The sequence below is a fragment of the Cygnus atratus genome, chromosome 4, assembly GCF_013377495.2.
Source record: "Cygnus atratus isolate AKBS03 ecotype Queensland, Australia chromosome 4, CAtr_DNAZoo_HiC_assembly, whole genome shotgun sequence".
NCBI classification, from domain to species: domain Eukaryota; kingdom Metazoa; phylum Chordata; class Aves; order Anseriformes; family Anatidae; genus Cygnus; species Cygnus atratus.
This window is the reverse complement of record NC_066365.1, coordinates 64,538,314-64,564,175: the sequence shown is the minus strand read 5'-3', so window position 1 is coordinate 64,564,175 and position 25,862 is coordinate 64,538,314. Positions and strand designations below refer to the sequence as shown.

Below are 25,862 nucleotides of genomic sequence, written 5' to 3'. Positions count from 1 at the left end.
ACTTAACACTGTCTCCTTTTCCTGTGTTCTTAGCTAGAAACAGAATAAAGTACTGATTCCCTCTATGGTCTCTGGAATGCTTTCTCCAAGGGAGTTGGGTTTTCTGTCAGTAAGGAATATGGATCTACAACTAATAAGAGCAAGTCAGACACACAGGAGTACACAATGCCCTAATTATGGTACTGGGATTTTAGAGTTTAAGAAAAAACAGGATTGTTTGTGTTCATTGTATTGGTTGCAGATAAATGGCAGAGAGGTGAGGCAAGAAGGGATTCAGAAAAAAACATCAAATGTTTATAAAACATAGAATTCAGATAAAATTATTTGAAATTATTTTAGTTGAGTTATAGAAGAATCAGTAAAAATGATACTCAGCATTAATACATAACTTTCTTCTAAATCTAAATCTAGCTCTACATTATATCTATGCTTGTTTGGGTGTCTGTGATTAAGAAGAGAAATGAGTAATAAGAAAACCAACTACAGTGACAAAACAATTTTTTTATTTTTTTTATTATTTTTTTTAGTGAAGGACACTTGTTCTCTAGAGCTCTATACAGCACCAAAAAAAAAAAAAATCTAGGATTATGTTGGCTTAAGTTGTGTTTGGTCACTGGAAATGTGTCACCTAATGCAAGATAGTTGGCCAGCCTCCATCTGCAGTTCAGACTTTCCCCAACTTTGTTTGAACAGCTAAATTTTAAACGATGTGGGGCTTTTAAGATTAATTTTCTTTGGCTAAGCAAAATATTTCATGTCAGCACATTGTTGCAACATCTCAATAATGAGAAGAAGGAGGATGAAAGGACCAACAGTCCTTCATATCTGGTGAATAGACTTCATTTACTCACTTCAAAACTGTAAGGAACCAAACAATCCTCTGTTGACTGCAATGCAAATCTCTCAGCAACGGGGTAAAAAAGAAGTGAGGGCATGATGGTTATCTTCTAATATTTGGCGTGAGTGAGGAAGGTAGAGTACACTTATGTCCACAATAAAAGAGTATATCAGTGGTGGTGGCAAGACTGGATCACCTGATGTTGCAGCATACATCTCTGCATGCTCCCTCTGTCTCTTTCCTGACACAAGCATTTTTACTTGTAATGTAGTCTCTGGATATTGAAGTCTCAGAGTGTTTTCAAACCAACTTCTTTTATTTGCAGTATGTCATCTGAGATATCTAATAATTTTTCTTTTACTCTTGCCAAACAAGTAATTTATTCTTGTAGGTAAAGAACTCTGTTCAAAAGTTGAAAGGCTTGTTCTCTACATATTCATATCTGGTGATATGTAATTTTTTTTTCTTCCTAAGGACTCAAGTAAAATCCAAACATCTTTTGTGCATAAAATTTGTAAATCACTTTCTTTTTGATCAGTGCTGGTTCATAAGCATTCAGCAGATTTTCTGTGCTTTGTGTTTACACAGCTTTTATTTATTTATTTATTTATTAGCTGGTTTTGATATATTTTCTGATTTGATTCTCTTACATAACTTATTGTGCAGTTCCTTCAATTTGTCCTTGGAAACAATGAGGGTTTGCACTTGGTTAAAGAACATTATACAAAGAAATGGAAGAGACATGGGGAGACAAATGAAGAAAATTCAATGGACAGGCCTCTTGACCTGTCATGATCCCTGGGAGTACACGTGAATAATAGTGACATTATGGTTATTGGGTTTTTCATTATGTCTGCTTCAGAATCTACTGCATTTTATTCTTTATCTGCACACTCTTACCAGAAACAAAAAGACTACTAGTATGAGCTGAAATTGGTAAGGAATAATGTCCTCTTAACTTATCCTGGTATACCTCATGTTGGCACTATTCTGCCTGTAACATCTGTGAAACCCAGTGAAGCGAGAAGTCTCTTGTTTTCAAATAATTTCCAAAACTTATTTACTGCTTACACGGTAAATGGACAGCATTATGAAGGGACCATTTTTAATACCAGTTTGTTCTTTTGGGCTGTTAGTTTCACAAGTGAGACTAGGAAGGCCCATTTTAATGAGAGAGGCTTTTGTCATTTGGACACATTATCTTGCTTCACTAGACTGCTGGCCACCGTGAAGAGCTCAATGGTAATGAACAAACAGGAATCTCCTACACCATAACACAACCTGGAAGTGTTGAATAAGTACCTCTTGCCTAGCTGGTAGTAGCAAGACACCCTTACTCTGCAATGGAACACCATGCTCAATTTGTCACTGTTTTCCATTAGTTTTTGTCCCCCCTGCACTGCTGCTGAATAGCTGTTCAAAGCTCAAATGACTCCTGGTGCTTGTGGGGATAGAAGGTAGAGAGCAGTGATCACAGAAACAACAAAGCACAGACCTGCCAACTGCACAAATTCTGGTCAAATAATGCTTCAACCAAAGATTTAGATGTATACTTACACACATGGTTTTGCATTCAACAAACAAACAAACAATAACAACAACAAAAACCCACTGAAAAGCCCTAGGCATGTAGATCAAACAGCCAGTCCAGTATCCTAAAATTGGGCTGGAAGGTTACTGCATTTTCTTTTCCAGACATCTGTCACATCCAGCCTCCTTTCTGACCAGATGAAACCAACGGAGCCAAACAATGATGAAAAGTTGTAAGGGAAATGCAGCTAACACTTGCCCCCTTAGAAAGAAAATGTAGTGTTATCAGCAGAAGCATGTTACTTGGGCTGCAGCCGCTGTGTTGCTCCGAGCCAAGGCTCTGGCTGCAAGAGTATCCTGGGAGGGACAACTGCACAGCTACTGCTGGAAGAAATAACTGAATGAAAATGTGCAGCCTACTTCAGCGAGGAAGCAGGTGGTTTTACTGAAATGTATGAACAGCAACATTTGTGAAAGGAGGAGGTTGCGTTGCTCATGTCTGAAATAAGTTTATTCAGCCTTTGATGGGAAAACTTTTGTCCAATATATTATTCACTGGTATTATACAAGCAGCACTGGGAAGAATACATTTAGTCATACAGTCTTGAAACTTGATGTCAGCTAATGCAGTATGCTGGATTTGATCCAACATTTTGGAGCGAATGAGACCACGTGAATTGTCAGAAGCCTTTCTGTATGTATTGGATCCAAGATTCCATGAGGGTCCACTCATCCAGATTTTAAGCAAGTATTTTTAAATTTTATGTGGATAAGATATTATTATGGCAGAGCTGTGGGAAAATACAGGTTTTTGATGTAGCTGTTACCAATGAGCAACAGAGATATCTCAATATTTAGTTAGCCATTGTTTAAGGTGAAGTGAAAAATTTGCCCAGAATAGTTTTCAGGTCATAGCCTGAAACTTAGAGCATTTTTTTCTTTTAAAGTGTTTATAATTCCGGCTGATCATCTGTGTAAATGCAAACATTTACAATAGAGCTGCAAGTGACAGACACACAGTGCAGCATTTGTTATAATGCTGCCATAAGAAATAAAATCACATTTGCAGGATTGTGTGTGACAACTATGGATTTATATACAAGTATGCAATTAATAAAAATGGCAGTTTTAATAAACAGCAGAATGGTAGTAGTTTTTACACTACAGATTAAGTTGTCCCTGCAGAAACACTATGTGTGCTGCTGAAATGATTGCCACATTCAAAACACAAAAAACTAACCACATCAGCAAATGCAGGGACATTGTATGGCAGCTCTGACAGGAATTGGTATAGCACTGACCTAGACACTCCTACACCTATTCACACATGCCTGATAATTCCTGCCCCCCTCATTCCCACCTCCTTTTCTAGTAAAATCCTGGGGCCACAGGTTAATCTTGAAAAATCCCTTCTGTCATGCTGCTGGATGTAATAGTAATGGAAACCTGTACACATTTCACACACATCTGTAAATATTGAGGAGGACTTAAGTTCCTGACTCACACATCATAAATTCAGCTCTTTATAATACTGTGATTTGAAAATCCACCTACCCAGTCTGATGAATCATTCAACTATTCTTCGTAGAACAGATAAAATCTAGTAGGGAGTTCTCTCAATGACTCTCTGACTCACTAACCTTTTTTTTTTTTTTTTTTGCTACCAATATGCTCATTTAAAAGTGAAAGATCTAATACAGTTTTGTAGGTTAACATGTGAACGCTGACTAGAAGGGCTTCCTCATAATGATAGTGCTGAGGTCTGCTACCACCAAGCGTAAATACCAGCCAGCTCATTGGTTTAATTTTTGACTAAGATGGGGTGTTTGTGGCAGGAAAGTAATGACAACACATTTCCCTGCTGTGCAATACTGCTGGCTCAGCTCCTTAGCCAACGTAAATCAGCATTGTGCTTGTGATGTTAATAATGCTAGTGACATGCATGGCAGCTGAAGGCCTGCCCCACAGAGTGCTGCTCTAGGCTGCAGCTGAGGCCTGGTGAACAGCAGAACGTGACAGGATGTTCCTGAGTAAATAATCTCCTTCCTGGCAAGTGGATCATCTGGGGTTTTCTGGTACTTGGTGTGAAAATGAAGGACAAAAGGCTCCTTGTGCCGCAGCTGGATGATTTGGGCAGTAAGCAGTGAAGTGGGAGAGCCACATGCAGGCCTCAGGTCTGCTTCTCTTCAATAGCACAGTGGAGTGGGAGAGCCAGGTCCTTCACATCCTAAACAACAGTCCTAACACACCAGCCAGTGAGACCCACCACAGGCTAAGAACCAGGTATTTTAATATGTCTGGTTTTGTGGAAACTTCCACTGTAAGTTGAAAGCAAAATCCCAGTTCCAGAACTTGCCACCAAATGGAGCCCCAAAACAGCTCCAGCTGCTCCTGGTGTTCCTACACCTCCCACCTGCCTTGGTGCAAATCAACAACTAATTTTGAAGTCAGTGGTGTTACTACAACCAGTGCAAACCAGAAAATTAAGTAAAATTGTTTACCAGCCATGATAAATTAATACAGAAAAGAACAAAATAGCATTGCCCAATGTCACAGGTGGACCATGGCAATGCATACAGTCAGAAAAAAAACCTACAAAATACATTGACTTGAATCCAGTCTTCCATTCTCTTAAGACATCTGCCACCTTTCAAAGACTTTTCTGTGAAACATTTTTAAGTCACAGGCCTGTAATAAAATACAAGTTTTGATTACAAACTAGATTCTCTCATGAATGTTTTGAGAGCCTATTTGCATAAAATGTCTCATCATTAAAATGAGGGTGAGAAAAATGCTCATCAATTTGTTTTTCACCAAGAGCATTCCTCAAGGCATAGAAACAAAGGTCAGCTGAAATTCTGAGCTCAACTTTTAAAATATTCACTGAGAAAGGAAAACGTATGCAGAATATATGGAACTGCACTGAAATAATAACAGCGTGTTAAAGATACAAAACTTCAGAAAATGCTTACAACATTTGCTGGCATTTAAATTGCAAACAAAACAACTGTTGCAATGTTTACTTGATTTATTATTTTTTCTTGCACAGTTTCAGTAATACAGGACACACAACTACCATTGGACCTCAGATGAGAGAGATTTTGTATTGACCCTCCCTCTTCATAAAGTTGGATCACACTTTTTTTTTTTTTTTTTTTAACTAGAAAACTGTCAATTAATACCTTTGGAGGAACTTATTTATACTGGCTACTGGAGGATCTATGGCGGTTTAGTTCAGTTTGCTCTCTGAAACTCACAGCCAACTTTAGTAACGCACAAAACTATTTTTTTTAATTTTTTTTTCAGACCAGTGGCCATTAAATCAGGGAGAAATATCCTGAATTTAGCCTAAAATGAGTAAAGTAGAGGATCAAGCCTATCATTTTATAATTTCATAGTTGCTGTGCTAACATAAAAAAGAATTTACTCCACTGTTTCACTTAAATACTCAATTGTTCAACAAAAACAAACAGACCCTGTTGCTTGACACCTTTTTTTGACACGAATATTGTGATTGCCAGCAGTTAGGCAGTAAAAGTGATAGATTGTTGTAATCTCAGAAGTGCAAAAAGGATACACCATCTATTCCTGTTCCAATTTATTTCTACTATTTCTCTAGTTTCCCCACCTCTTCTCCCTGTGACCTTCATGCAGATTCTGGAAACAAACAAGTTATTCTTCATTCCCAGCCTTTGATGTTGTGATCTTTCCCCGATGCTGTGTGAAGTTGTTGCCTTGAATTATAATTTTTGTGCATTCAGGAACATTGTGGCACTGGAGAATTTAAACTAAATTAAAAGCAGCCAGGAGGCTGTTACGTGTTGTATTTAGTGTTTAAAAAATGTACATCATAGTATGAGATAAAAACAAGAACATGAAAAGGACGTATGGAAAGGGAGCTACTGAAGGGGGCAGAAAGAAAACACTTGAAATACCTTTTCAGAGCCAAATTCTGCCCTAGGACACACCTGTACAACAATGATAAAATCTTTTCAAAGGGGTGCACAGTTTCTGAATAAACAGAGCCATATAATCTGATATGTGGTCAAATTCCTCTAGTCTGTGAAAAGAAAGCGGCCCATCCCTCAAATGAGAATCTCTCACCTGTGAATGATGTGGTATCTCTGCAAATAATCCAGGGAAAGTGCCAGCTCACAGATGTACAGTTTAACAGTTCCTTCGTTAAAGTGGACATTCTGCTGCAAATGGTAGCGCAGATCTCCTCCAAGTAAGAGATCAACCACCATGAACATGTCTTCTTCATCTTGAAAGGAATACCTGGAAGAAGGAGTTACAGCAGAGATTTCAGGGTCAGTGAAGCAGCCACAGCTGTGCCCTAGGGTAGCTCTCAGATGTAGATCTGCTCATTGCAAGTCCATGATTTGTTCAAAAGGCAAATCTGATTTCTCCACTGCTGTGGTCCAATCTATGGCCAAACTTTCTTTGATTGTGATAGACTCTGTGTATTCAAGGCAAGCAGAGCGTGGACTGCTGCTGTGCTACTAGCAACTGTTTTAACCATAAAATAACACCTGAATGTTGATAAAACAGTGCTAAAAATACCTTTCAGGTTTATACATTTTAAAATAGCTATATAGACATTCACTTGTCAAAATGGCTTACTAAGTAGCAGCAGTAAAATGGAAGGCCTTGAAACACACTTGGTATTCACACACATATGACTGTAGTTCAGCACCTACAGAAAGTATCCTCACAGAATTGAGAGCTGCTGTCCCAGGGATATATTCCACATTCATTAAACATATGCGGTGTTCTATTAGCTGAGTATTTTCAATAGCTTCCAACGTAGTTCCAAATTCAATAAGAAATAACACTGCAACTTTACTGTAACAATACATATTTTTTCAGCCTCCAACTTACATCTTACAAAATGACAGTCTTCATGGTTACTGACTGAATTCTTCTGGATCCTTTCCCAGAACCGCATGTTGAATACTCTGAGGACCAAATTCTGATCTGATTTAAAGCCTGTAAATCCAAAGGTGTAGCCAGCCAATGTATAGTGTACATAGTGCTTGGGCAAGCAGGAATTTCCATGTGTTTCTGCTTACCATGGATAAGCTGCCATTGCTCTACTTTCTTCTGATCTGAGAAAACTGACAGAAACTCACTGGATTTAATTTCTGAATGCAACTATCTAAGACATAGTATTTTAGATTTCCCAAATAGAGAATGATGAATACCTTATTTCTAATACGAAGTCAATCTTCTCTGAGAAATGGTTTTAGAATTCATTTAGTTGTGAAGTTATAATAGCTTATATCTGTTGTGGATATGAACTACTGAGAAGTGATCCACAACGACAGTGCCTTTTCCATCATCTTTTATCCTATGAGGTGTGTAACATATGTTGGTTATAGATTAGATTCAGTTGTCCTGAACTGTAAAATATATAAGGAAATTGAAAAGAGTGGATTTCCAGAAAATCTGTACTAAAAAAAAAAAGGCAGAATAGTCAATATTAGCTTATTTTAATTGACAGTTACATACAGTTTCACTTTCATTCCCAGGTTTGCATTTTCTGAAATGAGGCACTGCTTAGGGGTTGTCACAAATGATTTGTTTTGAATTTAAATGCTTTCTATTCTTTCTGAACACACTTCTGAGAAGTGAGTGTCTCTATGTACTCTACTCTTCTGTTATGTTTCTATATGCCTGCCAAATGCCAGGAGAGGAAAGCCATTTTATTTGCATTAAGCTTACTTCTAAAGAAGTCAAATCTCTGAAACAAAATCATAAAGTAGGTGGAACATGGTGTCTGCTCACCTCCAGGGACTCAGAATTTCATAACATGTGCTAAAAAAGAGAAGGCTTCAATTATATTCAAATTCCACTGAATGTTGCACATTATTAAGCCTGGAGCAATTGCAAAAGAAAAGATTAAATATATAACTATGTTTAAGTTGTTTTTGTTGTTGTTGTTGTGTTTGTTTTTTTTTTTGACACTGGTATGTTTTTTAATAGAGTAGTTGTTGTAGCTTTGAGCAGATGTAGTGAAAGATGCTATTATTTTTTTTCTTCAGTTATTACTAAGTGAAGTGTAGATTTTGTCTGGTTCCCTCTTACAATTAAAATATGTATATATGAAATGAAAAGTCATGGATTGAAATACTGTGTTTAGTCTGGGACTACAGAGCTCTTGTGTCTAGAATCATATGATCACATGCTTGTAGAGATGGTTATGATGATACTACTCTGATCTCAAGAAAGAAAATGTCCTGAGTCATTTCTTTACTGACTCAGCCATCACGAGGCAGAGGGTGAAAGCAGGGTAAAGATTGACTGCTGTGAATTGTTTTTAAATGCAACAACTATTCCCATTTCTGGGAGAAAAATGAACGTGTTAGAAAGAGTACTTTTAAATATTTAGTCCAAATAAAAGAGCCATCAGAACAATCAAGAAATAAATGAAATCTTGTGCATATCCAGGTGTATGATAACACTTAATGGATCTGGGTTTGCACTCCAAGCTTGTATTTATGCTGAGGCTCTTTGGTTCCTGTGCTTATGGGCGGGAGAATGGTGATCTTGCATTATTTCCCAAGCAGCCTTTTGGCACATCTGTCAATCATGAATGATTTAAAAAAGAGATAAAAAATTAATAAGAGATAACCAATACAAATAAGAGATAACAAATGAAATAAGAACAAACCAAACCAGGATTCAGAAACATGGTTAATGTTTCCATTCACCAGCCTTCCTGTATCTGTCACAACCTCTAAATGGCTCAAACGCCAGTTTTATTTAGACATTAAAGCTAAAATGATGCAGACCCAGACACAGCTCTTAAGGAGTTCTGTATATCCTCTCTTTCACTTGGAGCCAGAATTTGCTTCCATTTTTTATTGATGTATATGTGTGGTAATTCTGTTGGTCCTGTCAACAGTGTTGTGTATTCATACTGGTGTAGTAAAGATGTGAGCTGCATATGTCCAGTTTGAAAGAACAGATGCTGTAAATGGGTATGTTCAGTACACAGAGCAGACATTTTCACCCATGCTAAATTATATTGCACCTGACACACATCACTATGCTAAACATACAAATATATCTATGAATAGTGATGTTTTCCCTGCACAGTAAGTCCAGTTGGCTCAAACCTCTGTGGATGGCATTTCTCTGGCTATCTGGATCAGACCAGGGTGAGATAAAAGGTGCTGGAAACAAGACCATTCCAGGAGATTTTTTTTTGAGGGTAAATGAGTTGATCATAGAGAAATTATGTGCCTACGGCCTAGAGGAGAGCTTGGTCATGAACAACAGCCGAAGGCCTCTGGAGCTGATAGGCACTCCACTAAGTAGCTCCCGCAGCTACAAATTGTTAAGCCACTGAATGCACAGAAGGAATTGCTCCAGGTCTTGCTGTGCAGCTGATAGTACCAAATACTGTGGCTCCTGCTCTGTGTTAAGGATTCATAGGACTTGGTGTACCAGCTCCTGACTGGTTTCGTTTGTCATGATCACAAGCAGTTTTGTCCTCTGTCTTTCTCCCTTATACAAATCCAATATTCTTTCTTTATACAAGAAATGAAGTATTCCCTTTTAGCTTCTTGCTTTTCAATATTTCAAGAAATAAGTGGTTTTGATTTATTGGTCTAAGAATTGACATTGACAGCAAGTGAAATATTAGGAACCTGAAAAATGAATCTTTGAAACTATTGCTGTAGTCTAGGGAGGGGCTGGTGGCAAATCAACCCAATGGAGATTAGTTTTTTGAGTAAGCACTGTAATTTTACTTTTGCAAAGCTTCTTGTCTGATCAAAGGCAAATAACACACAAAAAGACTGATTGGTTTTGAAGTAAAATCAGGGGTTATTTGGGATCTTTATGTTAACCAGGTAGCTGAGAAATACCTTACTGAATGTATTACAGTTTCGTGTCTCATATTGAATACTACATTACTAAGTTGCTGTAAAACCCAAACTTTAAACCTCAGTGAAATGAAAGAATAAATGGCTTGGAGTAAATTTCCTGTGTTTTTTGTTTGTTTGTTTTGTTTTGTTTTGTTTTGTTTTTAAGTAGTGTCATGAGCCAGTTGTAGGAAAACTGTTCTAATTACAAAGCTAGCCTCTGCTTTCTTTTGCTTGAAGAGAAGCTTTAATACATTAGAATAAGCTTTCTTCAAATTAAGATAAAATAATAATGCCCCTAGCAAAAGCAAATTGGATTTTTGATTATCTTCAGACTGGAAGATAAATTACAGTTGAACAAAATCCTCCATGGAAACAAATTTAAACAGAGTACTTTCTGAATAAGTTATATCTGTTTTCATATTTATATCTGTATACTTGTTTTAATAATATATATTTATATTTATATTTATATTCGTTATTTATATCTCTGTCTCTTCACAAAAGCAGTTACAGATGAGTTATTAACGTCATTTTTTCCCCTTTACATTCCGTCATCTTAGTTAGTTAGGGTATTTTTTTGCTGAAATCCTACTAGATGAGGTACTCACTATCCAGAGCTTTTGTTTCATATATATTACCTGGGGAAAAGGAAATCAGGATTGATATTCTGTGTATGACTTTAATTTAAGAGTAAAAAATGTATTACATAATTTTCATCATTAAGCCCAAACCAAACTTCATAAATCTGAGGTAATCAGTTAAAGCAAGATATATGCAGTTCAGATATTCAGATAACACCTTTGGTCTTTATTGAATATGATAAATGATTAAGTCTGTGTAGCTCCTAACTAGAAATTTAAAAGGGATCATTTTCCATTTTTCCGCTGGTAATATTAAGAGGAGGAGGCAATGTTATTTATTTATTTATTTGTGTGACATGAAGCTGCTAATAAATGTAGATTTTCCTGTGTGTTAGAAAAGTTAACAGAACATACCAGAGCCTGATGTTCTCTTTACAGACATTTTACATTCCAGAATAGTGCAAAGCAGAGAACTGCAGCAATGCACTGGTTCCTAAATTTACAGTCAAAACAAGTAATGCAAAGGGCTTAGGAAGAACTGGCCTTGTGTCTTGGTGTCTTTTGGATTCTCTCTGTGAGCTCTTCTCAATACCTGTTGCAGAGCTGTTCGGTCTTGGTCTGAATTAGCAAGGCCTTGAGTAACCTTTCAGACACATACAAATCCCAATAAGGATAACTCTTCTCTAAATTGTGTAAGCCAGCTTGTCCAAGAGGGGGCAGGCAGTTAATGGCTTAACCCTCATTAACTGGTCTCTTTCCAAGAAATCATGTGGCGACATCTGGACTGCCTAGTGGAATCTCATGGAGATTTCTGAGATGGGTCTGAAGAAACCACCTCACCCAGACATAGCATTAGTTACAGTACCTTGGTGCTGCCCCTTTTGTGAAAGCAGAATTTATTATCTCTGTCAAAGCATGAGGCTAGCCTAATTAGGCCAGTCTGGCTTCCTGAGCCTAAACTGGCACCTCTGTGCAGTGTTGTGTGAACATAGCAGCTTCTCTGGGAAGTAAGTTCTGTTTACCAGTGCCTCACTGGTGTTGAAATGTTCAGATGGATTTTAAATTGCCTGAGTTACCACTAACCCTGTCCATGAGTAAGAACTTCCCTTCTGTAAGAACCTCCAGCACTATGCTAAAAATGGTTCTCGTCTTTAGAATGAAAAGAAGAATTTCAAGATTCCCATAGAAGGGAAATTCTGAAGAAAAATAAAAGTTTCTAATTTCAAACAGATTGTTCAAAAGCTAATTTTCATGCAAATTTCAGAGCCATTAGCCCAAACCAGGCTCTCACAATTTCTAGCTCTGAGCTAGGAATCTCCAGATGTTTCCAGGGATCTGCAGATCTCATAGCAGCTTTCTTCAGAACCAGTAGAGTGTTGATGTTAATACCATCTCCTAGGAAACTATGCCAGTAAGAAGTGGATCCCAAAGATCTGGAAAAACGTCTTGGAAGGTACAGCAAATCTGAAAACTGGGACTTTTACTTAAGGACAAGCTCTTTTGAAAACTCTTGCTTTCTGCTGGAAAGCCAATGTGAATCCTCACATTACCACAGCTTATTCTGCTTGGTTTTCATATTGGTGAAACAGAAATTTTTACCAGCATAATTGTTACTGAATTTGTTTTTACATTATGAATAATTCTACATGACTCCTAACTTGAAGAAATCATCTTGCTACATAGCTAAACAGAGGATGTTAATGCTGCAGTTGTATTTGCCTAAGATACACAGTGAATGTCATGAGACTACTAAAACAGGACTTTGGTTTCTGCACAAAATAAGCATGGATAGAAACAGCCTGCGGATAGAGGACAATAGAAAACACAGGGAATCTGAAGTTCCTGGCTGCACTGCCCTTCCTCCCTCCAGTGCAAGCACTCTGGGAACTTTCCCAGTTCTTCTACTTGTCCTCCAAGCTTTTGGGGACAGGAGAAACTTTTCTGTAATGTCTGCATGATACATAGCATAAAGAAGACACCAAGGCTAGGGTACCTAAGTGTTGATAACAGAATAACATTCACTAAGATTTGTGTTCTAGGTAACTATGATGCCATATCTAACTGCCTTGTAGTTTGTATGAGGGTTTGTATTTTGACATGATAAAAAATACACATTTTATCCTTCCTTTACAAAGTAAAACACAAAGCTTTGTTATGTTTAGTTACCTGAAAAAGAGCAAAGAGTTGAACCAAAAAACTGTTGAAACAGAAAGACAACATATCCTGGGCTGCATCAAAAGAAACATGTCAGGCAGGTCAAGGAGGGTGAATCTCCCTCTCTACTCTGCTCTTGTGAGACCCTACCTGGAATGCTGTGTTCAGCTCTGGGGCCCCCAGCACAAGAAGGGCATGGACATTAGAATGAGCCCAGAGGAGGACCATGAAGATGATCAGAGGGCTGGAGCACCTCTCCTATGAATAAGGGCTGAGACAGCTGAGGCTGTTCAGCCTGGAGAAGAGAAGGCTTAAGGGAGACCTTATAGCAACTTTCCAATACCTAAAAGGAGCGTACAGGAAAGCTGGAGAAGGACTCTTTGTCAGGGAGTATAGTGATAATACAAGGGAAGATGGCTTTAAACTGAAAGAGGTGTGATTTAGATTAGATATTCAGAAGAAATTCTTCACTCAGAGGGTGGTGAGGCACTGGCACAGGTAGCCCAGAGAAGCTGTGGATGCCCCATCCCTGGAGGTGTTCAAGGCCAGGCTGGATGGGGCTTTGAGCAACCTGGTCTGGTGAGAGGTGTCCCTGCCCATGGTAGGGGTTTGGAATTAGATTATTTTTAAGGATTCTTCCAACCCAGAGCGTTCTGTGATTCTGTGATTCTGAGTATGCAAGTATTATGGAGGCATGTTTGAAATGTTCCTTCATAACGTCTGTTTTGCTTACATTTCTGTAGATTTCTTTTTTCTTTTTGGAAACTGGGTAAGCATAGGTTATTGGAATTTGCAATTTCTGCTTGCAAAACATTTAATAGAAGTCTATTGTTGCAAAGAAATTGAAATACATTTATTTTGAAGCTCAGAAAAACAAGTTATTTCTCCAAATGCTGTAAAGAACAAAGGAAGATTACTTCCTTTATTTCTTTATAAAAATGTAAAAAATACCTTTCAAGATTATTTAAAAAAAACTTTTAAGAACAGGAAAACAATTCCATAAAAATTAAATTTTTTATGCTTATTTGAAACACCTTCTCAAATTCTGTTTAGAGCAGATGTGACCAGAGGGGACAGCTAAGAAAACTGACTACATAAAAAATAGCCTGAAATGAAGCTGAAAGTTGCCCTGAATTTCTGTCTCAACAATAATAGTAAGAAATATGTAAGTAGAGTCATTAGAATGGTATATATTTATATAACCAACACCAATTAATATTAGCTCCCAACCAGCTAAGTGTTGTCAATTAGAGCCAGTTTAGTATTCATCCACACGTGGAGAAAAGTTGTTTTTTTTTCCCTCCACGAGGATGAGGAGAGGTCACAAACCCTCACTGGTATGAAAAACAACTGCTTGTCGTTCCCATGTGCACTGCTATAACATTTGTCTCAGCTCATCCTCAACACACTGTCCAACCATACAGCAGGCAGGCAGCAACAAACAGTAATGAACTGAAGATATACAATCAAAATGCAAAACAAATAACTGGTGTTTACTGTTTTACTATGCACTTTGCCTTCACCTAATGAAATAAACCTCATTACTCTACTTTCATATACATAAACTATAGGTTATTAATAAAACTTTTTTGAACTGTTCAAGTGCTTTGTAAATCCTGATCATTTGAGATGGTGTACCTCCGAGCTGCTTCTATTTTTGTCCTTCACCTGGCTGTAATCGACTGATAGTTAACTCCCTCTAAAAGTAACTTAATTTCTGCCTCTGATTTTGCACATGCTGAAGATGAGGTTATTTGAGATGTGAGTTATGGTGATAACTGTGGATATTTTGCCTGACCACAATCCTGATGTCCTTTCCAATATGGTAGACAAACCATGTAATCAAAATATTTCTGGTCATCTTCTGTACTAGAAGAACATTCTCACTGTTTAAACTGTTTTCTGTTCCTCTAGACTGGAGATGAAGAGCTTAAAGCCAGATATTGCTTAATACCCACCGTCAAGTGAGATACACATTTTTTGTATTGTTTTTGAATAGTGTTCACTGAACATTGAAAAAGACTCATACAATAATTTAGGTTTGAAGGGTTCTCTGAGGGTCACCAAGTTCAACTTCTTACTGTATTACTCAGGGCTAATTTTAAACTTAGGTCAGGTTGCTCAGGGCCTCACCAAAGGAAGTTTGGAAATTTCCAAGGATGGAAGTTCTGCAGCTTCTGCAAGGATACTGTTCCGGCCAGTCACTGAGTTTTGAAGAGATTTTTTTTCTTCTGTCCAGCTGGGATTTCCCTTGCTGCACCATGTCACTTTTGCCAATTGTCCTCTCAGTGTACATCTCTAAAAAGGGTTTTTCTGCATCTTTAGATGTTGCCATCTTTATGTCATCACCACCACCCCCATGGGTAGTGAAGGATTCTAATTAGTTTTTCCCCTCATACTCCTGTCCTTTACTCCTTTCTTCTCCAAGTTTAACAACCTACCAGTATCCACTTGAACATCAAATGTGCCTGCCCTCAGTCATTTTAGTGGACCTCCATTGGACTCCCTCCAGTTTGCTGACATCTTGCTTGCACTGGAAGACCCCAAACTTGACACAGTTCTCCAGATGTGACTCACAGTTGCCAGAGTTTTCATCATGTGCTGGCTATGATTTTGCTACTGAACCTTACTTAGTATGTGCTGCGTGGTCTTCCCAAAGACCATGAGGACAGGCAGAATCAAAGTCGGAGCTCAGCAGCATCATATCCCAGCTCTGCTCTCTAACCCAGAAGTGACAGTGCTCCTCCAAAACATAATAATCTTGTAGACAATAACATTTTCCAAGACAGACCCCACAGGAGGTAATTTTTGAGATAGTCCATGACATTTTCTGAACCCTTCACAAACATTTATTAGGGGCTTATAAAGTTCCAGACAAATAGAACGAACTTTTGGAACACTGTGAACGACTGAAAATGGAAAAACTACCAAGCGGCCACAATTGACAGCAATTACTATGACTCTGACAATATTTTTATGCTCATACACTAAGTGATCCATTTTTTTCAAGTGGTCCATCTCTAAAAGTACTTTCTGATAATTTGTTTTTCAGGAGAAAATTAATTACTTTCTGGCTCATTTGCTCATATACTCGTAGACTTAATGGCACAGTCTCATGATAAAGTCTGTTTTCTCAAATATTATTAGACCCATGATAAAGTAAGACTTGCAAATGAATGCAAAATAGTCTCATGTCTCAGACTATTCGTTTAGGATATTTTAGCAGACTTGGATGCAATATCATCAAAGCTCATTTTAATTGATCTATTACAAAGAGCACTGCAGCTTTCACCAAGTTCACTCAGTTTCATTGAGTCCCAAATTAGCTTCATTCTTCATCAAGTTGTTTTGTTTTTGTTTTAATTTTGGGTTTTTTTGTTTGTTTGTTTGTTTTTTCCAAGTGTTTTATCTTTCATATATATTTTGTTAAGGGGATTAAAGAAAAATCTCCCCTATCTTATGTTCTGTGTACAGCCTTCTTTAGAGTAGGTACATTATAATTACTCATGAAAGCTCCATTCCAGTTGAGTGAACAAGAGCATATATAGAAGGTACTTGGAATTTGCTGATCTGAACCTAGTCTTTAAAATCCATTCAGCTGTGTCAGAGATGTGCTGTGACTGGTTATGCTTGTTGTACTTAGTAAATGTTTGACAAGTTCTCGTTATCATTTTGTGTTATTACCACTGTTAATTTATATCACTTCAATATGCACATGACATTGCAGCAGTAGCAATTCTTTGTACAGTACTAGATAGTTGCTCTTGTCTTCTGTTTGTCACAAACACACCCAAATAAAGCAAGCAGCAGAGAGCGTATATGAAGAACTCAGGAAAAATACTTCTCAGGCAATGCTGCATTATCAATGGCCCTAAAACCACAGGGAAAGCCTGGAGCAAGAATTTACCCTGGGAGGAAAAGGACCAGATTAGGAAGCAATTTAACAAACTGGGGATATATAAATGGGTTGCCCCCATTATAGCTGAGAGAGCTGGCTGATGTCATTTCAAGTCTGCTGACAATTATCTTTGGAAGGTCCTGGCAATTGTGAAAGGTGCCTGAGGACTAGAGAAAAGCAAACGTCACTCCAATCTTCAAGAAAGGCAATGAGGAAGATCTGGGGAGCTACAGTCTGGTCAGCCTCACATTTTTACTTAGGAAAGTGGTGGAGCAACTAAACCTGGAAATCATTTCCAAACACATGAAGTGCAGGAAGGTAATTAGTAGTCAACAAAGATTTATGAAGGGGAAATTATGCTTGAATAGCCTGATCTTCATTAATGACCTACATGTTGGGACAGGAGTGCACCTCCAGCAAGATCACACATAATACAAACCTGGGAAGAATGGCAGATACACCAGCTGGGTGTACTGCCATCAGAAGGACCTGGGTCGGCTGGAGGCTGACACCAGCAGACTGACTCTCTAAGGTGTGGCTACATACAAGAAAAAGAGTGTCAAAGAATGGAGTTCAAGCATATATTTGTCTCATGGAGCATATCCTTTGCTTCACTTCCCTCTTTCACACAACCTCATTATCTGAGGTACACAATACTTAATTTAATGGAAGATTTTTTAAAATTGCCATATTTCTAAATAGGGATAACTTTTAGTTACTAAACAAGAATTTCAGCAAGATAAATAACCCAAAGTTTCAAAGTATTTAAATCTTAGGTTTAGCTGGGGTAACAGATCTGTTGAAAGTCTGGATTCATACTTTATTGTAACCCAAGGTTCAGTAAGCAAACTTGTTATAGATTACAATAAATGATTTCTAAATCTTCTCTATTTTTAACTTCAAACACTGTTCTGTTTTGGAAACAATTTTGTAAGATTTTTTTTTTTCTTTTTCAGGTCTATAAAGAAAAGAAACATCAAAGTTGCAGTGCTCACCATTAAGCTTCAATCATAACAAAATTTAACCTTCAGCACATGAAAAACTTCATTGAATGAAAAATAAATGAACACATTTTGGAATTAAGAATAGGCATAAGTCCTTGCAGTATATAACCTTAGACACTACAGTGGTTGTACACACACCTGTGTGTGTGGAGCTGCATGGGTTGAGAGACTTAAAATAGTGCTTTTCTTTTTTATTTGTTTAGTTATGAACCAGGTTTTCCCTCTGAGCTACATGAAAACCTTCATTTTTCCTTTTATGTGACCTAGAAAAAGCACGTTAGGTTTTCCTTGCATGTGTACGCCTTCTGTATCTCACTGGAATTGGCAGATTTCCATTTACAACCCTGACTTTACTGTAGACTAAAACCTCTCTCTGCTACTGCAATGAATGCTTTATCTTCTTTTTTTTTTTGTCAGAAACACCCAAACACTTTTCATCCTGTTTCTAGCAGAATGTCCTCCACTGTGATATTATTGTATTATTGCTGGTGAATAAAACTCACCACTCAAAAGGTTTCACACAAGCAGCTATTTGTTCTCTTTTTTTTCTTTTTTTCCCTAAAAATTAGTTATTTTAAAACTGAGGTGCTCAAGTGTAAGACTTTCAAATACAAGTAGATGCTCACTAACATTTTCAGTGAAACCAGACATACCTCTTAACAATATATATCTCATTTTTTAATTGTGAACATTTCTAAACCATCAAAATAAATTAATGAAGTTGGATGGAAACACTGTTCACACTGTTGAATCTGTACTAGCTCATTTCATGCATACCTTCTGAATTGGCATAAAAGATGTTTTGCAAGCTTTCTAGGCCCAAAAGACAGAGTAAAAATCTGAATAGTAATGTGAAGAATATAGAACAGAGAAAATCAAGCTTATTGTCTCAGTCATTTTAACTGAGGACAGAAAGCTGTTTGTAGTTTCAACTTAGAGATAATTTTTTCTTCAGAAAAATTTTCTTACAATTGATTCTTCTGGAAGAGACATAAGACAGTAGTGTGATTTAAGTGATTCCTCACACAGCACAAGCATACACAAAGCAACCTTTTCTTTTTATTGTTATCACCTGCACACCAAATTTAAGAGAAAACTTTGAAAACATAGAATTAAAAATATTTTGGTTTACCTTCTAGAACATTAGTCATAAATTCAATGGGACAAGATGGGCTTAACTCAACAGCTTACTGTGATTGAGCTACTTTAGACCTAGTTTTGCCCTGACTACCTTCAGGCATTTTATTAACGTGCTGTGGGTTAGGAGAGTAGTTTCCCTAGGATCACTGCATAGTAAGGACACAGTCCTGATTGTGGGTGTACTGAACTACTCTCTGGAGAGCCCTTCTTTTTTCTGCTGATTACAGAGGTAGCCTAAGGAGATGGGGCTGATATGAGAAGTCAGCCAGGAAGAATTCAAGTCCACTAGAGCTTGTCTCTTGTGTTTTGGGAAGTCACTAATATGAGCAGCGCATCACATTCACCTGTACATTCTGGCTGCTAAAGAAGGATTGGTAAATGTAACTGACAGTGAACATATTTTTTTGTTCAATCAGCAAAAGCAAGAAAAAAGACAACATTTCTGATTTATGCTGGTCTTACAAGTTCTGAGTTCCTTCTTTTAACTGTGGTGCATATCTGGCTTCTGATCACCTAATCAATTTTACATTTAGCTCCAGGAAAACAGACTTCCATTTATTCACATTAAAAGGAGAGGAAAGGTATTAAGTTACAAATGCAATAAATCACAATGCATAATCCAAGGAGAAGAAAATGAGAACTTCCCTAATTTTCTGTCTCTGTTCCTCAACCACTTCTGAAGCAGCTGTTAATTCCTGTTCAATCCCATGTAAATGACACCTTCTTCTTCAACAAGAACAAGATTCACGTGAAGGAGACATGGACATAATGAGGAACCCTTTAGGTTAGGGATCCTGTAGTCAGGAAAGAAGGTTTTTAAGGCAGTTATAAATCTAGAAATAAGTAGAATTTAACAATAAACCATTTCCCTATGCTTTTGAGAGCAGTATACCCCTTTAGATTACATAAAAAAATTTGATCTCTTATATCGTTGTCTCTAACTTAATACCAGCATATCAGTGAAACTTAAAGGAAGAAAAGCTACTGAAAAATCACTTCTCTCACACATCTTACTCTCATTCAACTATATGCAAATGAGTTGGCACACAAACCATAGTGATCAGGCACACATCTGGTCACAAAATAGCCTACGTCAGTTAGCATAGCTATAAAGATACAGGCTAGAATACATCTATGGCTATTTCTCAGCCTTTAAAACTAAATTAATTTGAATACAAGCAGCCATATAACCAAATCCTTTTTCTTTTTTAGCATTATGTTTCATGGTATTTCTTGTGCCATACTCATCACCATAAGAACTAAGGGCTTTTGTCAGTATTTTGCATGACACCACTGCATATGTGTCATATGTTCATGCCCTTCCCACCTTTTCTTAGCAAGTAGAGTGGAACATCTTCCCTTAGCAGAGCTTTTGGGTCTTTTGTTTTCCTAATTATATAACATTGTGAGAAATGTGTTAGAAAAGCTCTTATTTACTGTTAGAAAACCTCTTTATTTTTCTCTGCAGAAAGATAAGTGGTTTGATATGGCCCTCAGATCGTGGGGAAGTCTATGTCTCTAAAAAAAAAAAAAAAAAAGAAAAAAATACTTCTACTACATTACTTTATCCAACTTCAGTGTCATGAATTAGCCAAGGCTCTGAATAAGCCTGAGCACTGTATGGTTATCTAAGTCCTAGGAGAACAACCAGCAGAATGGCAGCTGCTGAGTGGTTAGGTCTTCCTCGACCCATCCTCCAAGCAGAACACCTGGCACAAATATATACAGAGCATGACCTAGAGCTTGGACCCCTTTGCCCAGGAATAGGATTTTATGACCTTTTGATATTCAAATAATAATGAACTTTAATTCTATTTTTTCTCTTTATTTTATTATTATTTTTTATTTTTTATTATTATTATTATTATTTTCTGGGAACTACTGTCAATTACTCACTATTCTTTAATCATTGTAACTACTACCAAAGAACAATGTTTTTCATATAGTGGAATTTTATTTCAGAATATGAATAATCAGATCTCATTGTCACTTAGATTCAGCATCTTTTTTGCCACTTCCAATTTTAATCACAATAACTGGCAAGATTTATTATAAAACTCAGTTACCTCTTACCATCTTAGTTTACAGTTCAGTTTATCAGGTTGATTCAGAGCAATCACGAAGAAGGAACTTCAGTTGTCAACTACAATCATTCTATCTCGACATTTAAATTTATTCTGCAAGATAGCCTGCCAAGCCTTCAAGGTTTACTCTTTTTTATTAATTTTAACGTGGCACAGTGATGTTATTTGTGGTAACAGCACTTGGCATAACTGAGGTGCAGTGAGGAGGAGCATATCGTACTGTCAGGAATAAGAGAGAGGCCCCAGTGACAGTAAAGAAGATCATCTCCGAAAACAACATTGCATTAAAAAGGGATCATTAACTCTGGGGCTGCACCCTGAGCCTATGTCATCAGGCATCTGATCTCTAGCAGCAAACAGGACCAGATATGAAGGAGTAACACTGAAAGCACACATACTTCCTTCCAAGCACTACTTCCCAGCTTCCACATGTAGATCTTCTTGAGTCATTATTTAAATATTAAGAATACAGTGAGTATTAATTGCACACAGTAGCTATCAGTGGACTTACTGGTGTCTTTCGGGAAGAATTCCCTGGCTGTATGGCCTGCACCAGTATAGGCCTCCTGATAGAGGTAGGTTGTGTTATTGGTTAAGACAGCAAGATAGGGAATAAGTTGGCTGCAATTCCTGTGGGTGTCCCTATCTACAGCTGAAGAGTTACAGTTCTTTCTCTGTATTGCTAAACTAATGGCTGAACAGGTTCTTCTTTAGGTGGCTCATGATATGATCCAGTAATACTTCCGTTCATGACTCATCTTATGTCATCACATGTATGGCTGGATCTTACAATGCATGTCTCTCAACCCCTTTCTTTATAAATAAAATAGGAGGAGGAAGGAGATTCAAGATAAATGCTTCAAAATTTGTTCACTGGTGTTCAAAACATACCTGGAAATCTCAGGTTTTTTATCCTTTTTTTTCCTTTTTATTTTTTTTTCCTTTTTAACCTTATAATTAATCACTGCAAAAGTTGGTAGAAGAACTACCACAGCCAGAGTACAAGAGTCTTGTATTTAAAAATATTATTATCCTTAATTCTGGATACAAGTGGAGTAGAGGGGAAGAGTTTCTGGGACTATAGGATTCCGAGTATTTCCTTTGAAGTATTTCCCTGGGGAAAGCTTGCACCAGAAGCTCCTGAGCTTATATGTTGCTACAGAGCTTGTTCCTGTGCGGTACAGAAGAGTCACCAGTGACCTGCAGATGTGACAGACTCAGAGCTGGATAGTCTAGGCACCAAAGCAGGTGGAGATCTTCTGTCTGTATGCAGGGGAAGCAGGCAGAAAGTCCAGCTGGGAGCCCTTTCTTGTTCACAACCTAGAACAAGAAAGGAACCTGGATCCTTGTTGTCAAACATTCCTCCAGGCAACATGAGAAGGGTGCAAGTTTCCAACAAAATTTTGTCTTAATTGGCATACATCTCCAGACCATTTGATTCACCTTGAGTTTTTCCTCATATAAAATTCCCCTGGAAAAATTACATCCAGCTCCAATAACAGCAAATTTATCTTACTATGCACAAAGAGAAAATCATTATAAGTTGTTCTCCCAAGTTGTATTTATCTTAATTTGAAGTAATAATTGCAGTGGATCTGACTTTAGGTGCTAAGGCTGGCAGCTGTAGCTAAATTGGATAGGACAATGGAAACAATATATTGCTTTAATAAGCTAGTGTGAGACTGAAAAACATCTTGGGTTGGGACTAGGAAAGAAATGCCACTTGTAGACATTAACGAAAGCCTCTAACAGTAGCTGATGGCAATTTACATACTATAGTAATTGAAAGTAGAAAAATACTTTTAGCATATACATATGTAGACTGAAGTAGTAAACTTATCTTCTGACAGAGGCAAAGAGCTGAAGAAATCATCCTCTGTGAACACATGGGCTAGTTGTAGTTTTTACTATTGGTTCAGAAATACAGTGAAAACAGACAAGAGAGCTGAAATTCTGAGAATGAAGCTGGGTAACAGCCAGCAGAGCAGAGACTTGACTATTTACATTACTTCCTATGGAAAAGTAGATCCAGTCTGGAAAAGCACATCTTATAAGCAAGTCTTCTCACCTGTTGGGAGGTAGGTCTTTCAAAATGAAGTTCAATATTTTTGAACCAGTATTATAACTAGCTGGCATTTTGTTACTTATAAAATGAGGAAAGAAAATCAGAATTGAATCAGAAGATCTCAAAAGTAATCGCATCTGTAACATGAAATTTGTGATGTGGTATATGTGATGAAGGTGCTCAGAAAGATAAGGGCAGAGCAGAAGATAAAAATTCACCTCAAAAGAATTATCAAGGGAGTAATATTTAGCATAAAAGTGTGCTAGTACAATTATTTTCCCACATGCCGTATGGTAAGTCACCTTGCCTCACAAATTCAAGTCTGCTGTCACAATATGGAAGAGAAATAATCAGTTATAAAAATTCACATTACATTCATGGCACAAAACTCCACAGAACTCAACAAAAACAGGCAAAGCAATTACTAGCAAAGTAAAAAGTACCTTTACAAGATCTATTTAAAGTACTCGTAAGGAATTATGAACCATTTGTTTCTTTCTTTGCCACTGTTATAGCCCACTTGCTTTGCTATTGGCACCACTGATGCACCAGTTCTCAAAGAGACAATCCGGTGGGAAAGGGAAACAGAAGAACATCAGCGATTATTGAAATGCTAAAAGGGTAAAAACTGCACAATCAGCTGATGGCAGCATGAGGCCATCAAGGCACCAGCAGTACTGAAGTTTGGTCTATGTGCCAATGGCATAAATTGTGTATGAAACGAATATTTAAAAGGCAGGGAGGAAGTCCTTTGAAGCACCAGGGTCTCATCAGAGACCACAGAAAAAGGCCACCGGATATCCCTACCTAAATATTTTCAGATCATCAGTTTGACAGCTGGGAAAGTTACATCTTCTGTACTTTCCATAGATCCCCAGCTTTCTTCCAAATCAGCAGCATGATTAAATTCTTTGCATGTGCTCACACATTTGTCAGACATGCTGATGTGTACATCTGAATTTTTCAAATATCCTGAGGTATGCTTTTTTTCCTCAGCTACAGCAAGTCTTTTTCCTACTTTTCTAGTTATCCAGACTTCAGATTTGAAGGGAATGGGAAGGAGAAGGGTAGAATACTGTTTTAGCAAGTTAGCAATTTCACCCCTCTTACTAGTGGATTTGTCTTTTCTGGCATTTCTGTGAAACAAAAAAGTTACCAAAGTACATTTAGACAAGAAATAAGTATCTTATTCTGCTTTTTTTTGCCTTTTTTTTTTTTATGACTTCACCTATATATACTTAATACACCATACTGAGTGTTTATTTGTTTAATTCCCAACAGAGATTTTGTGTGTGTGTGCTTGCGCATCTGAACAATAATTCACGAAAAGTTATTGATTGGTTTGGGTCTCTTTTTACCCTCATATCTCTTGCATTTTGACATAGTGGCTCAAAATCTGAATTTTGTAGCTTAGGACAACTCTGAATGATAAGACTTTCTAGCAGCCACCATTTCTCCCGTTTTCCATGGTCACATCAATTACTATTCCTACTAGCACCAAAATGAAGCAGACTAAGAAGTAGAAGAAAGAGATAATATTAGCTGAATCTTTATTTCATGAAGTCAAATTAGTGAGAAGTGTGACTTTAAAAATGCCAGCTTCAATTTCTAATAAATTAGCTATATCAGCACATCGCTCACTTTTCGTTCCAAACTTTATATAAATGTAAGCAATTTCTAAATGCAGTCCTCCTCATTTTGCTATCAACTCCCATTCCAGTTGAACACACTCAGTGTCAGGGGTAGTACCAACTCAGGGAATCAATCCCTTGGTTAAAATTAAGACTAAAGTGCTCACAGTTCATTAGCACTTACCCTGTCTATTAAATCATGATTGCTGTCACATCTCCCAGAACACTAGGACCCATTTCTTGTCATGGGAGTTATTGTTCCCCACTGCCTCTCATTCCAGAAATTAATTCTTCATCTCAAGCCATATCCTGCTTTTTCTTTGCTTCTGACTGACTATTCAAGTTCAGCTCACCAAGTCACCAGCACCAAGAAGAGGTGCATGTGCAAACTGCTCCATCCCCTCCTTCTATCTCTCCATGTCATAGTCTGCCCACAGAGGCAACATGAGACTGTGTGGGCAGTTATTCATACAATAATGTCAGGGGTGCTAATTATAGCAGGGCTGGCCTTTTTTACATCAGAAGAAAATCTTCCTGCATAAATTCACTGCTTGCTTTGTCTCCCTTTTTCTGTTCTTTTTGTCTACAGTTGTTTCCCCCCATACCTCAGGAGTGATGAGATACAGCAGAACCATACTGAGTTTTTCAAAACAAAAGATATGAGCTTCCTGCAAAAGCAAGTCTTCTTCAGTCATTTTTATGCAGAAAAGGCCATTAAAGAGAAAGAATATCACATTGATATGAATTAAAGGATTAATAGATCTCAAGTGCAATGCTGATTAATGATTACTAATTGCGCCATAACATTCCTGCAAATTGTGTGGGCAACATTCATGTGTCCATTCTAGTAATATATATTTGAAACACTCAGATAACCTTAAGTTGCTTTATCTCATCAGCACAGGAACCTGACATTAAAAAAGACAGGATTTCCCAATTCCTATCCCAATTCTGCCATAAGAGTTCAGCTCACTTCTATCATAAAAAGAAATAAAGTTCAATGTTGTAGTGTGTATCATTTCACTATGTGAAATAGTGAAAGTAATTGTTTTTTTCTCGAATG

At 37.4% G+C, this 25,862-nt stretch overlaps 1 protein-coding gene across 1 annotated transcript in view; it reads right to left on the bottom strand.

Moving 5' to 3' along the window:
• Positions 1–25,862, bottom strand: part of STK32B (serine/threonine kinase 32B) — a 143,414-nt gene that overhangs the window by 75,416 nt on the left and 42,136 nt on the right. The window contains exon 3 of the mRNA XM_035547294.1: positions 6,473–6,646. Within this exon, the coding sequence (XP_035403187.1) occupies positions 6,473–6,646 (174 nt within the window). The remainder of the gene's footprint in view (positions 1–6,472; positions 6,647–25,862) is intronic.